Source organism: Anastrepha ludens, chromosome 4 (assembly GCF_028408465.1).
Source record: "Anastrepha ludens isolate Willacy chromosome 4, idAnaLude1.1, whole genome shotgun sequence".
NCBI classification, from domain to species: Eukaryota; Metazoa; Arthropoda; class Insecta; order Diptera; family Tephritidae; genus Anastrepha; species Anastrepha ludens.
The window spans coordinates 117,132,052-117,148,328 of NC_071500.1; the positions used below are offsets into that span (position 1 = coordinate 117,132,052).

General features: G+C 34.1%; 1 protein-coding gene across 2 annotated transcripts in view; it reads left to right on the forward strand.

The window, feature by feature from the left end:
- Window positions 1-25: 25 nt before the first annotated feature.
- The window catches only part of LOC128860806 (patatin-like phospholipase domain-containing protein 2), a 55,811-nt gene continuing 39,559 nt past the window's right edge, over window positions 26-16,277 (forward strand). The window contains exon 1 of one of the 2 annotated variants that reach the window (XM_054098558.1): window positions 26-729. In XM_054098558.1, the coding sequence (XP_053954533.1) occupies window positions 573-729 (157 nt within the window). In that variant the 5' untranslated portion in view covers window positions 26-572. The remainder of the gene's footprint in view (window positions 730-16,277) is intronic. The other variant, XR_008454299.1, reaches the window with a different exon arrangement.

The following is a 16,277-nucleotide window of genomic DNA, read 5'->3' on the forward strand; positions in this document are numbered from 1 at the left end:
TGAAATTAAAGCGAAAACAAATGATATAAATATTACATGCGTGAATTACAAGAGCATTCGAACATTTGCAGTGGAGAAAACAAATCGTTTATTTAAATATAGTAGTTTAGTGTCGGGACGTGAAAAGCGAACTATTTTAGTCACTTCCTGTGAATTTTATTCAACTATTAAAATACACAAGTGATATTCAACCCTATATATTGAACAAGTAACTACATAATTCCTACACTGCTGTGAAAAGTGCGAGAACTTACGAGAGATCGGAGTGAGTGACATAGTCAACGTTGAGTAAATTAGTTAAAATCGAATATATTCGCACACAAGTTAAACAACTGCTGTGGTAAAGTACTTTAATAACAAAAAAGTGAAAAGTGTTTAATTGTAATATTCAACGAGGAAATAAGTCACTGTTTTGAAAAAAGTTACTTGCAAGGCAAATTAAAAAAACCCTAGGAACTGCCGGTCCAGTACCCATCCAGGTTTTTTGGTGTTAAGTACCAACAGTTGAAAAAAGGGTTAAAATTATTGTCAAATCGAAACACGTAATTGGCACTTAAAATCTAAAAAACAGAATGAATCTATCATTTGCTGGATGCGGATTCTTGGGAATTTATCACGTGGGGGTGGCAGTATGCTTCAAAAAATATGCACCACATCTGTTGGAAAAAATAGGAGGCGCGTCTGCTGGTGCACTTTCTGCTTGCTGTTTACTTTGCGATTTGCCGTTAGGTAAGTGCTGGTTCTGTTATGGCACATTCAATAAATTATGAAATTATTATTACTATATTTCTGAATTTTCTTTAGGGTTTTATACTCTGTATTGTCTGTTATGTTTTCAATGCTATTTAGTATACCAAATGTGCCTCTACAGGTAAATGCATGCACGCATCTGTATGCATTTGCATAGGTATGTATGCATTTGCATAGGTATGTATGCATTTGCATATGTATGTATTCATCTGCCGTAAGCCACATTAACCTAATACGAAAATCATGCTTCGAGAAAAAAGCACTCAGTGTCTTGTCTCTTTGGCAGTATTTCAATAATTTTTTGATAATATGCTAATTTTTTATAGAAATACAGGTCACTGCATTCCAAAAACCGTAAGATCAAAGTTCGAACCTTTACACAAAATTTAACAGATTTCAGTTCTTTGCAGTTTTGTGTATATATCTATATATGACTAAGTTTGTATAAAAATGGTGGAAAAATTTAACTAACACTGTTTAAAATAATGCATACTAAATTCTAAAACTTCTGGCTAAAAATTTTAAAGTTTTAATGAAATTTTGGACAAAGTTCAAACTTCGCGTTACATGGTTTGTTGTTGTAGTGCAAACTACATTTTTTTAAAACTGTGTAGTCAGGTTTTATAAAATGGTTTGAACGATGTTAAAGCATACAGATATAATATTATATCTTAGATTGTAGGACTTTACGTTTCAGCGGCTGACATATTTCTGAAAAATTGATCCGACCTAATGTTATTTATAAAAGAAGGTTCGTTTTATTGCATCTGAAATATTTATATAAATATAAGCAATATTTGATGAATTACGATTTTTGGACATTTGTATGTGCGTACGTCTCTTTAACAATATTATTTTGCGAAACCATATTTGACCTTGAATAAATATTTGAAACAGAATCATTGACATTTGAAGGCAAACATAAGTCTAAGCTTATATCATATCAACAACTAACACACGCATACAAACATATACACATATGTACATGCATGTATGCACATATCTGCAAATTTGATATTTTACTTTCACAATTAGAAATTGCAATTTAAGGCGCTATACACAGGTATATTTGTAGACATGGAAATAGAGGTAAGCGCGAAAATAATCAATTTCACAGCTATTTCCATGTTCGATTTTAAAATAGTTCAAATAAATCAAGTAATTGCCAATATAAAACCATTGAAACATGATCAATGCCATTTATTAGTTCAACTGCATGAGTAGCTGACTTGGTGCAATCTCCTCGCCATATAAGCGAGCCTATGTTGTATTAAATAAGGTGTGATAGACAACTCAGCGCGTCTCTTTTGTAATACAAGAAAAAATAAAATGTCTTCAAATAGGTGAACATTTTTTTTTTTAATTTGACATTATAGTATTATTTCTTATGGATCAATCACTTTTTGTTGAACGTGCATTTAAATAAAACTCCGCGTTGTGATCCTTATGAAAAAAAAACCACAAACCTTTGGATGTAGCGACTTTAACAAACACTAGATAGCCCTGTTAATAAGAATAAGAATACCATATGTCCTTGCTGCGTCTACGATAGCGTGTTTATAGTGGAATAGAGACACCGCCAGCAAGTATCATACTTCTGTTCACTCCTCGCCATAGAGACTTTTTAAAATATCGTGCTTAATGCTTTCAAAGCCAGGTTTTGAAAATGTGATATTTTGTCCCACAATCGGAAAATTAACATTGATCGACGGAATCCCAGCTAAAGGGCTAATGCTAATCGACTTCACCTGAGCCTGTTTCTTGGTAGTCTCTCAAAGATTCTTGTTTTTGTAATATCATAAGACATCCCCCAACATTTTTGGACGGATATAGATCCGGGTCGGTTTCGTTACGCATAATAGACTGTCAGAGAATCTATTATAATTCGTGGAGATTCGTTAAATGGCATGGAGTGACGACTCTTTTGGCAACTTAATAGAGAGAGTCGTTTATAGCAATGTTTAGGAGGATTCAGGTGGTGTTACACTGAAAATAATATGCTTCTTATAGACAAGTTTTAATAAGGTAAATCATTTCTTTTAGCGATCAAAGTAGTAAACTCGAAATAAAGGCATCCGAATTTTTAACCAAAGGAAATTGGATTGATCTCTAAATCATTTTTTCCGACCGATTTTGAACCTTCTTCTAATAAAGTTTTAGTTATCTTGATACGATTATTAACCCCACATTCTATAGATTATGCTAAAAAAGCTCTGACAAGATAGAAATGTGAGGTGGAGACCGCCAATTTCACTGTGGAGACCAATTTCCCACATCATAGTCATGCCGAATTTCTAGCCAGTAGCTGTCATTTCGTAGTTTTTTTTTGCGTTTTTTTTTCATTTCCATGCGCGAATACAGAGAGATTCGATTTGCTTTATGCGATGTTGAAAATTAAATGTTAAGACATCAAGGTGCCCACATAAGAAAATCCGAGAAAGTCACAACAGTAATTTTAAAGTTTATTAAGGCATTTACCATAGTAGAAGGTGTACATGTGGGGAATGTTCTTTCAAAAAGAATTTAAACACATTGATGTAAATAATATGTATAACATACTAAAGTAAATACATGATAAGTATGCATAACTTAGTATTACACATTTTATATACAATCATAACGTATAGGCAACTGAATGTTCTTAAAGCGTATGTACACAGATGTACATATGTAAGTATGCTAAGTCTTGTGAGAACTTGTGATATACATGCATATGCATATACAGAAAAAAAATGGCAACTACAAATATGTGCATATACTTACATATACTAGTGCGCAGTTCTTGACATATTTTCAGAGTCTCTTATTGGAGTAGACTTCTCTAAAGTTACAAACAATGATTCACCTACGTACAGTCGGTCGAAAAAGTCTTGGCTCAGTGAAGTTTTTCATGAAAAATTTCATTAATACGATATGAAAACATTATTTGTAGTGTAATAAAAGCCGTATAAATCGAATTCAAACTTTTTTCAAAATTTAGGAATTTCGAATTCTTATACAGATGTTTAAATTAGAACATTTTTCCTGGTATGCAATTTGATAGCACGTAACTTCAAACTTCTTGCGCTTTGTTACACTAAAATTAAATGACTTATTAAGTTTATACAAAAAAAAAAAAAATTTTTGAACAAAAAGTGCGAAGGGGGAGTGAATTTCTTTTTTAATGTTGTATGAAGCTTTAAACTTTAAAATATGTTGATTTGTTGTACAGGGTAGGCCAAATAAGACCTACTAATGTTAAGCACAAATAACTTTTTTATTTTTTGACATATTTATTTTTCTCTTTTTGTAGGTCATAATTGAATTGTTGGAAATTTATTATGGACCCCTACAGTACAACACAACTCGTTAAAATTATCGAGTTTTTCTATTCTTGTCAACGATCAATTGTTTTAATGCAGCGTAAATATCGTAAATAATGTTTTGATGTCGGATGAAGCGCATTTCCATTTAAATGGTTATGTCAACAAAAAAAACTGTAGATTGTGGGGCTCTGAGAATCTAAGGGCAACACACCAACATCAGTTGCACTCATCTAAATGTACTGTTTGGTACGGTGTTATGGCCACTAGAATTATCGGCCCATATTTCTTCGAAAATGAGGATGAAACGCCGGAATCGATTTCCGGAGCTTCTTACAGAGCATTGATTGAAAACTTTTTGCGGCCAATGGCGGAGACTATTAGACAGCTGAAGCAAAATATTCGAGACGAAATACTGAGCCTTCAATCAGAAACATTATGTGGTGTAATGGAAAACACGTTAAAAAAAACCAATCTTTTTTGTATCAAGAAAAATGGTGGGCATTTGTCTGATGCAATATTTTATACATAATTTCCATAAAATATATTCAATGTAGCTATAAAAACAATTAACCAAAATAAATGATTATTGCAAAAGTTATTTGTGTTTAACATTAGTAGGTCTTATTTGGCCCACCCTGTATTATAAACTATATTAAAAAAAAATGAAACAAAAAAAAATTGCGTGAAGAACGTTGCAAGTATTAGAGAATAACTCACTGTGCCAAAAATTTTTTGACTCACTATACATATGCACAAGAAAAGGTGTTTGGTTGTGCTTTTTACATTCCAGTAACGATATGAACATAAATACTATGAGATGTAGAGCAGAGTTGTGAGCTTATGCAAACAGCTGAGGAATCAATTATTCGGTTAACCAAGCTTTTGATCACTATAAACTGGATATAATTATTTGAGTAGTTTATTCAAAGGTCGATAGAGGTATACATAAATGTACTGGTCCCTTATCGGTGCAATGAGGGCCCGAAAGAGAATTGAGACCGATATGAAACTGTCTGTGAAGTAAAGAAAATAAATATCCATTTCGAAACTCTTTCCTTGATTACATTCATTTAATATTTTTTAAAGAATTCAGAAATCTCTAAACTGGCATTAATGTCGTGTTGACAAATTTAAAATTTTATATTTAAATTGATATAGTTAATGATAGTTTCAGCAGTAAGGATTAGACAGTAACTATAATTAGGAGATTTTGGCAGCATGCGCTTAAAAGAGAATAATATTCACGATGTAATTGCGCGAAGAAGAAAAAAGTATACATTTTTTAATTACACATTAACCTACGTTAGCTGCACACTTTTCTTATGTTAATGCTAACTTGTTTTAATTTAAACTATTGATTTAAATTTAATTGATTTATTGTGTAAACACATAAAAGCTTGTAAATAATTGTTTTTGTTACTGGCAAATCCCCCACAAAATGGGAAGTCACTTTGTGCTCTCGATTTGTCCAATGGCCAGATTACTTCAGAATATCATATGGAAAAAAAATTCTCAACATCATTTGACCGACTGCAAACTTACACTTAATAGAATTGGATGGGCTATATATGGATGGACTACATATCCAGAACTAACGATTGTGATCATAAAGTCATCATAAATTTTGATGAAATTTTTTTTTTGAAATTTGCTAAGTTTTTGTTAGTTGTGTACAAAGTTTTAAGCTTTGATTTATTGGTTTTTGTTATGCCATGAACAATATTTTTTTTTAAATTGACAAAATAAAACTTAGGAAAATTTATTTATTACGAAAAGATAAAGTGACTTAATTATGTGAGCACCGTTTTACCACCACTGTCTCGTGTGATGATGTCTTTTTTTTTTGTTTTTTTTTTTTTTGTTACCGAAGGAACGGAGTCGTGCCCTAGGTAGCCCTGGACATTCACATAAGTAGTGGAAAAGACTTTCCTTCACCCCTTTCGCTTGACAGCTCTTGCAGATGGAATTGAAGGGGAGGTTGAGTCTGGCTGCATGCTTCTCTACTTTCCATTGACCCGTAAGGGTTGCAGTGACGCGTGAGATGTTTGGACGAGAACATCCTAACAGGTGGTTCGTCCTTTGGATTTTGTATGACGGCCATGTGTTTTTTGTTGCAATACATGTATTTAATTACTTCCATCTTCTTTCGGCTAAAGCATGGTAGTGTCAAGCAATGGATGATTTTATTGTGTTCAGTGGGGTGAATACTGCCACCGCCTCTGCTAAGTCTAGTGTCAAACCTTTTCTTGCTAGCTCATCCGCTATCTCATTACCCCGTATGTTCCTATGACCGGGAACCCATATCAGAGTAATTTCAAGCCAATGACTAAGCAGTTCAAGCTCCTCTATACACTGTAAGACTAGTATGGATGAAATGGAGTTGGAGTCTAAGGCCTTTATAGCTACTTGACTGTCTGAGAAGATAGCTACTCTTGCATCAACTTTCTTGTAGAGGTTTAGGGATTTGCATGCTTCTCTGATCGCTAAAAGTTCTGCCTGAAACATGTTGGCATAGTCAGGAAGACGAATTGACTGAGATAGGCTAAGTGGATCCGAATGGAAACCAGCTCCCACACCACAGTTCATCTATGTGAGCACTAATGTACATATGTATTCCTATGTACGAGTATATGAGACCGTAAGCCATCCATATATTTGATATTCATTTTCTCTATCGAGCAAATCGCACTGATGAATGAACTTTGCTTACAAATTAACAAATGTTTCTTAGTTTTTTGCATCTATTTGCAGAAAATTGTTTATATTAGTTTAGGGCAAAAGATATCCATTATTTTTTCGATTATTCCTGTGATTTTATCGACACTCAAAATCATCTTCAACATCAAAAATGCCTTAACGGAATCGACGAAACCAAAATTGCACATAATTAACTGTTACAATATCGGCATCATAAACACCATTCACAATTTCAGCGGCGGCCTGGCTTGCATTTTCGCTTTAAACAAAAAACTGTAAAACCGAATTTTCTCTTTGTTGTCTTCTATTGTTAACGCCCCGTAACTGAATGGCACAAACAAAAAACAGCAAAATATTTCTTTTAGTATGAAATGATACTTTACGAGATATCGATCACTACATATAACCATCTATCGAGAAAATAATGTATTTCCTTTTCCCCAAACTAATATAATACATTTGCCCCAAATTTTTATTTCTGAAATATCGATAATTCTACGCATTCATTTAATGGAATATGTATACACATTTACACAATATCCCTGATGAAAATATTAATAATGCGTTTGTATGTACAATAAATAAATCTTATAATAAATCAGATGTTTCATTGCCGTTCTTTGTTCAAGTAAGTTCTAATAGTCACTTCAATTTCTTTGTGCTTTTATTACTTTATTGCCAATGTGTCGATATGTGTTTGCAAAACGGCACGATAATGATTAGTAGGCATTGGTGTAAAGTTCAATTTAGAATTCCCCATAGCACGTGCATACATATGTATGTATGTATGTGCATATGTATTAGGGTTGTTTAATTTACTTTAAAATGAATGAATGAAAACTACTAATAGGCATAAGACTGCCTGCCACCTGCTGAAATGATAAAGGCTTATAGATTAAAAATAATTAAAGAAGTTTTTTCATCGATTTGTGTGGTGTGCGTCTAGAGACTGAATATTTTAATATAATATTAAACAATTTGGGAACGTGTTTGCTGCGTACATATACATATACATATGTCTCATGTACAAGTGCAATCATATGTTGTTTGAAATGTGTTACATATGGATGTCCTTTTACATACATATCGCACTTGTTACGTTAAAGCGTAACAACTCAAAATTTCCAAATTCTAGTTTTTTGCAAGAAAGCAATGTACAGTGGTCATCTCTACCCACTGTAAAAATCGTTCAGTGGTTTGTCTAGTCTTTCGTTAAAAAAACCGTTTTGACTCTCTCTTTGTTTTCAGAATGACTTCTTTTGTCTCAACTAAAGAGTTACATTTTTAGCATAGATGACTAGATGTGAAACTCTTTTTCTCGTGAGAGCGCTGAAAAATGTGCATTTTTTATAACATTTTCCAATATTGCCACACCGGTAGAAACATGAATTGGGTATTTTTGAACCAACGGTCTGGAATTTTTAGTTTCCACACCACCATTGAGGTTAGTATTTAGTGTGCGGTTGCCCAATAGCCTTATATCACTCGTAAACACCTACATTTACTAAAAATAAGCACAATCCGTATGAAATATGTACATAAATAAGCAAAAAATTTAAAAATTTATATGTAAATGAAATTATTTAAAACTGAAATACACAAGTAATTTAATGATAATAAAGTAATGAACGCGAAAAACATAAGTTATAATTAAAAACATGACTTATTGCGATTTTTTAATAGAATACAGAAATTGGATAACAAAAAAAAATTCTCAAACAACGAACAGAATAAGTTAAAGCAGATTACCTTTAATTTTTGTAAAATATCTCAAACACAAATTCAGTTCCCTTACTTACGCTTTTCAACCATAGAATATTTACGTATATACAAATTTACATAAACCAATACACAGTTTTCAATAAAATTACATTATGTACATAAGACTAATTAAAAGTAGAAGTCGAAAAGGATATAACGAGCTTTGGATTCTACAAACTCACTTAAATTCAAATTATTACATTTCAATTTAAGATAAATAATTATAAACAATTTAACACGTCTTTTCTCCATTAAGCAAAAACGAACTGTTTTCGTCTGTTATTTTTGGCGCGTTTCTTCTGGCAGTCTGCCATTTCGCCTATCAGCTGTTCAAAATCCCATAATGTGTGAGTGCTGCCAAGTTTTGAAACGTCCTCATGGGCGCGCTCTCTCTCAAAATGAATAAGTTTCACATCTAGTTATCTATGATTTTTAGTTGTCTCTAAGTGTTTGAACAAATTTGTGTCACATAAAGTGTAACATTTTGAATTGTGCCTGTTTACAACCAAACGGTTTGTTGAAAATATACCACTAAGTGTATAAAAAAATTTCAGGAAAAGAGTAACAACTCAAAAATTTGTTATTTTACCGCAAGTACTAAACAAATAAGAATGAAACAACCGTTATATTGTTTTTAATGATATTTTCGTGCAATTACATATTTTTTTCCTTGTAATATATTATTAATATTTACGGAAACAGTTTTTCGTCTCCACTGAAAATGTTCAGATTTTGAGTTGTTACGCTTTAACGTAACAAGTGCGATATGTATTTTTTCAATAAGTTGTAATTAATTTACAACCGATCCAATTTATGTACGTCAGTCTTGTAAAAACTTATACCTAGAGACCAACATGATCCGAAGTCTTGTTTATTGACGCTGTGTGTTACACTTTTTTATGTTTCATTACATATTTTTAAAAGGAAAACTATTTCAAATTGTTAGTAAAACTTTCCTGGATAAAAATGCGAAAACAATTATTTGGCAACATATTTTTAGAGCATTTTCTTTCTATATCGATTTAGCTACCCTAATGCCAAATGCATGACATCAACAGCTGCAGTCATAAATCCATATTCAGGCAATCATACACATGCATATGAAAGATTACCACAGCAATGAGTAATATGGCAATAAGTGAAAATTTTCCGATCATCCTAAACGTATTTACGTTTGTACATATAATGATAATTAGTATTTATTTATGCATGTGCATATACACTTTAAATTCGAGAAATTTATAAATAAAATTAAATTTAAATTCAACCTGGATTTTTGATGCATAAGATAAGAAAATCTATGGTCACACTTTGCGTCAACTCTATGACTGCTCAATTTCAATTGTAAACTATTTGCTATATATTTATATTCATACATACCACATACATACATACAGATATGGACACATAAATAGCACACATTTTAAACTAATATTGTGTTGTTGTGATGTTTTTTGTCATGAACTTTCTTTATATTGGAAAATTGTGAACGTTCCTGTAATGAAGTTTATATTCCTTTATTCTAAACTTTAAATAATTCTAAAGGGATTAATATATTGTAAAAATGGGACATAGTAAACACTGCTCACCGGATAATAGAGCTTTTATAAAACGCATATGGCGCAAGATCAAGGCAAATAACGCCCGAAATAAGATTTTGATCTGGATGTTACCAGGAAGGTTTTAGGAACACAACTCGACGAATCTGAGCCCCTTTGGTCGTATTATCGCTTTACCGAAGGTTTACACAAACACAGTAAACAGCGTAGGACAGATTGTACGCGTAAGTGGTAAAATGAACGGATTTCAGTATTTGGATATACTACCTTTGTATATGCCATTAAATTGGACATGTGTCCAAGGCAAGGTTCCAAAGAGAAAAAATTATGGTGCTGGAATAGAATAATGAGGCCCGACCTTAAACCCATAGAAAACTTGTAGAATTTTGTCAAAGTAAACATCGCAACATCGGAATTCGGAAAGCATGGTACGCTATCCCAAAGGAAAGAGATAAAAACGGTGGATGTAGCACAAAATACTAGCATGGTAAAACATTTTATAGCGTTAGCGTTAGTTCTTTGAATAATCGTTTCGCTTCATTTAAACTATTTTTAGATTATTTTATCAAAGTTTCCCTAATTTAAAGAAAAATGAAGTGGAATTTACATTGTTTTACTGTTCCTTTTTTAAGTTGCTACTGTTTGTTTTAAGAAATAAATTAACTTTTCGAATACAAATACCCAGTGCAGTGTTTATATGTCCATGGCTGTATGTGTTATAGTAACATATTTACGTAAATTTTTCTGCACATATTATATTTATAATTTTATGGACCACAGTTGTATAAGTAGCATCATGATAATCTGTTTTTAGGAATACAGTTACATACATGAATTAGTAGGTTAAATTTATTATTTTCAAAATGCATTACTAGTTTAGGAATAAATGAAATTAATCAGCAGCTGATGACCGGAATAACGAGCGTATTTAATACAAATGCACATATGTATGCACTTACATTTCTTCAAACGTATGGATATTAGGACGCCTCGTGAAAAGAGTTGCTGTTTAAACAGCAGAAAATTGATTTTATATATTGTAATAATTTTAGGACGACTAAAAGTTCCGAGGCTTTACGTGGTACTTTGATTGCATTTGAAGAAATCACACGAAATATTTCTTCAATTTTAGCTTCCGAGGCTTCATTTAAATTCTACCAAAGACTTCTTCTTCTTCTTGATTGGCGTGATAACCGCTTACGCGATTTGGGCCGAGTTTAACAAAGCGCGCCAGTCGTTTCTTTCTCGTGCTAACCAGCGCCAGTTGGACACACCAAGTGAAGCCAAGTCCTTCTCCACCTGATCTTTCCAACGCAGAGGAGGCCTTCCACTTCCTCTGCTACCACCAGCTGGTACCACATCGAATACTTTCAAAGCCGGAGCGTTTGTATCCATTCGGACGATACGACCCAGCCAACGTAGCCGCTGGATCTTTATTCACTGTGCTATGTCTATATCGTCGTAAAGCCCATCGTTCCATTCCCTGCGATATTCGCCGTTGCCAACGTTCAAAGGTCCAAAAATCTTGTGCAGAATCTTTCTCTCAAACACTCTAAGCGTCGCTTCATCGGATGTTGTTATCGTCCACGCTTCTGCGCCATACGTTAGGACGGGGATGATGAGAGTCTTGTAGAGTGTTAGTTTTGTTCGTCGAGAGAGGACTTTACTACTTAATTGCCTACTTAGTCCAAAGTAGCACTTGTGGGCAAAAGAGATTCTACGGTGGGTTTCAAGGCTGACATTGTTATCGGTGTTAATGCTGGTTCCTAAGTATACGAAGTCATTTACAACCTCGAAATCATAACTGTCAACAGTGACGTGGGTGCCGGTACCCGAGTGCGCCGACTGCTTGTTTGATGACAGGAAGTACTTCGTTTTGTCCTCGTTCACCACCAGACCCATTCGCTTTGCCTCTATCCAGTTTGGAGAAGGCAGAACTAACAGTGCGATTGTTAAGGCCGATGATGTCGATATCATCGGCATACGCTAACAATTGTACGTGAGCGATTAAGTTCTGCGGCTCACACGACATCGAGTCACCCTATCTGAAACCTCGTTTGGTATCAAACGGCACGGAGAGAACCCTTCCAATTCTGACGGCGCTGCTGGTGTTGAGCAACGTCACCTTGCATAGCCGTATTAGTTTTTCGGGGATACCAAATTCAGACATCGCGGCATGCAGGAAACTCCTTTTCGTACAGTTGAATGCAGCTTTGAAATCGACGAAAAGACAGTGTGTGTCGATTCTCCTTTCATGGGCCTTTTCCAAGATTTGGCGTATTTTGGTCGATGGTAGACTTTCCAGGTCTAAAGCCCCACTGATAATGTCCAATCAGTTGGTTGACGGTAGGCTTCAGCCTTTTACACAATACGCTCGCTAGAACCTTATAGGCGATATTTAGAAGACTAATTCCGCGGAAATTGGCACAGATTGCAGGATCGCCCTTCTTGTGGATTGGGCAGAGCACACTTGAATTCCAATCGGCAAGCATGCTTTCATCCGACCATATTTTGCATAGGAGCTGATGCATGCACCTTACCACCTTCTCGCCGCCATGTTTGAATAGCTCAGCCGGTAGTCCGTCGGCGCCCGCGGCTTTATTGTTCTTTAAACGCGTTATCGCTATTCTCCCCTCGTCATGGTCGGGTAACGGAACGACAATTCCGTCGTTAACGATTGGGGTATCGGGATCTTCACATTCTCTGCGACATGCGCAGCTGTCACTATTTAATAAGTTTGAGAAGTGTTCCCTCCATAATTTAAGAATACCCTGAATGTCAGTCACCAGATCGCCGTCTTTGTTCGTGCAGGAAAACGCCCCGGTCTTGAAACCTTCTGTAAGCCGCCGAACGTTCTGGTAGAATTTTCGGACGTTGTTCCTATTGGCCAGCATCTCAAGCTCCTCGCACTCACGTATTTCGGCCTCTCGTATCTTCTGTCGGATGGTTCAAGCAGCTCAGAACGTCCGGGATTAGCCCACGTATCCTCTTGGTAGCTTCCGAACACTCGTTCGGGAGTGAGCTAACTTGAGAAGGCGAAACATTCCAGGATAGCTGGTTGTGCGCTGGGTTTGGGACCCGCCACTTATCTCTTTTCATCATGAGTACTAGCCAAAAAAATATTTTTACGTCGGATTTCAACCATTTTGAGCAAAAAATCATACCAAAAATTATTCAATAAATATACATAGTTTTATTAATTTGTGGATAATGTCGGGTAAAATAAAATGCGATAGGTGCATTGTAATATTTCAATACATACGTACTTTCATACTGGGTGCTTTGAAAATCAATGGAATTGAATAGCAGTTCGAGCTATATGTATGTGGTGAAGAGCAACAGGACACTTGTCTTTTATACATATATTAAGATGCTCTCCTGCCTATTGACCGTTACAGCTCTACATATCGAGACGCACTAATTTGAATTTGCAAAAACTTCTTATTACAGAAAAAAATGTTTGTTATTTCCCATTCTTGATTTTTGTGCGCCAAATCAAAGAATAATAAAGTACTTAAAATGAATTAAAAACATCTTTCATGTTCATCTTTTTGTTTTGAGGAACGTCTTTAACCAGTTAACTGTGTATAGTATACTCGTCAAACACAATTACCTGGTTAAAAATCTAAAGCTACCTTCATTAGTAGTGAATATGATTAAAAAATAAATGGGTATGTTGGAGACAAAAGCAAAAAGTTTTGGAAAAAATAAAGAATATTGGAAATATACATAACTTACATCCTAATGCATACAATATCTATGTACATTTACATATATGTATGCACATACATACATATGCTCAGGACGCATCCAACATAATTCTCACTCTATTAGACGCAAACGGTATTGATGTCAAGCACATTTAATGCAATCTTTCAAGTTGACTGTGCTGAAAAAGTGCATAGGTGTGTACATACTCCTATTATAATTGCGGAAAATGTGTATGTACCTACACTTGTTAATAAATATGCCTATGCCTATATTAGGGTTGGTGTCGAAATTCTGTCTGTACAAAATTCTAAAAACAAAATTCTGCTTTTTAAAATTCTGCTTTTTTAAAATTCTGCTTTCTAAAATTCTGCTTTCAAAATTCTGTATTAAAATACAATGTTAACAATGTTAAAGAGGTAATGTAATTATTTAATTTATTATTATTATTATTAGTTTTTATTATTATTCGAGATATTAAATAAAAAATAATAATAATAATTTTGTCTTCAGTTTCGATAGAATCCACAGTATTTTTGCGTAGAACTTCTTTTCGCGTGGGCGGCCTTCGGCCACGCTTTAAAAAAATAACCCTCATCAATCCGACTCCGGCTACGCAATCCACCATATTTTTGCGTAGAACTCCTTTTCGCGTGGGCGGCCTTCGGCCGCGCTTCAAAAAAATAACCCTCATCAATCCAACTCCGGCTACGCAATCCACCGTATTTTTGCGTAGAACTTCTTTTCGCGTGGGCGGCCTTCGGCCGCGCTTTAAAAAAATAACCATCATCAGTCCAACTCCGGCTACGCAATCCACCGTATTTTTGCGTAGAACTCTTTTTCGCGTGGGCGGCCTTCGGCCGCGCTTCAAAAAATTAACCCTCATCAGTCCAACTCCGGCTACGCAATCCACCGTATTTTTGCGTAGAACTCCTTTTCGCGTGGGCGGCTTTCGGCCGCGCTTCAAAAAAATAACCCTCATCAGTCCAACTCCGGCTACGCAATCCACTCTTTCTAGAACTCTTCTAAAAAAAACGAACAGCTGCGAAGAATTATTAAAAAAAGAAATGAATTAAGTCACACTACATATTTAAAAAGAATTGCAAAAAATATTGTAATTGGCTAAACTAAAATATTGTTATCGCTTAAACATACCTATATGTATATTTATGAATTAAATGTTTATTTTGTTACTTCTTGTATGACGAAAATCACAAAACTTGAATAAAGCAGAATTTTTCGGATTAAACATGCAGAATTTTGAAAAAGCAGAATTTTAGAAAGCAGAATTTTAAAAAGCAGAATTTTAAAAAAGCAGAATTTTAAAAAGCAGAATTTTTTTGCAATTTTGTCATCCAGAATTTTGTAAAACAAAATAATGACACGCTCCCCATATATTATGTACTTTTATAGGTATTATTCGATTAACAGCGAGCAATTTATCAATCACAAAATTCTGTTCTATTTCTGTTTGATAATCTGAATTCCCTTACTATATATGTACATAGTATGTACAAGTACAATACGTGAGCAAGTGAAAAAACATAAAATATACATACATAATTCGAAAGGTTTGAATTGACGTCAGTAAAAAACGGCTTTAAAGTTATTTTTTGTTTATAAAAAAACACACACATTATACTCAATGAAACTTTTTCTTACATATGCATATGTCCGTGCATGTGTATGTATGTATGTAAGTAAACTCATGTGCCCACATTTAATTTCCTTCTGCGATAATAAGTCCCTGCCAAACGTTTGCTTCTGCTTCTCTTAAAGCCTACAAAGTTGCTTGGGGGCAAAAACTAATAAAAATTCATTGGCTCCAGCAATGAGATTCTTCGCTTATCAGTTTAATTCTAATTAAATTATAATTGAAGCATTATGTGGAGCGTAAATTGTGGATTGTTTACGACTCGTACATACATTTATATACATACATACATACATATGTATAAAGCTACGCGAGTTTATGCGTTATCGCGTACAGATTTATATAAAAACATATAAACACCTTCGCATGTAATTTTGCGAATACATACATAGATATACATACATATGCATATGTACATATATGTATCTACATATGGACATATAGTTACGTTAACATCGATATGTATGTATGTATATGCATATAGTATATGACCAATGTGAGAAATGTGAATGGTCGCGGGCCTCAGCAATTACTTGTATAGAAGTAATTGTACAAATATTGCTACATATATATATGTCTATATTATTATTAATTAGGATTACAAGTATGTATGTATGTATATACACATATTCGTATAAATATATTGTACATATGTATGTAGATATATATATGTATATGCAGCCATGTATAGACGTTCGCACTCTGCTACGAAACTTCTAGAGTCGTTTTAAAAACATACATACATATGTATAACTACAGGGTGAACGATATGAAGTGTTACCTATTCAAAACACCATACATTTTTTGTGTGAAATTAGTTTTTATTGATTTCAAAGACAAAAT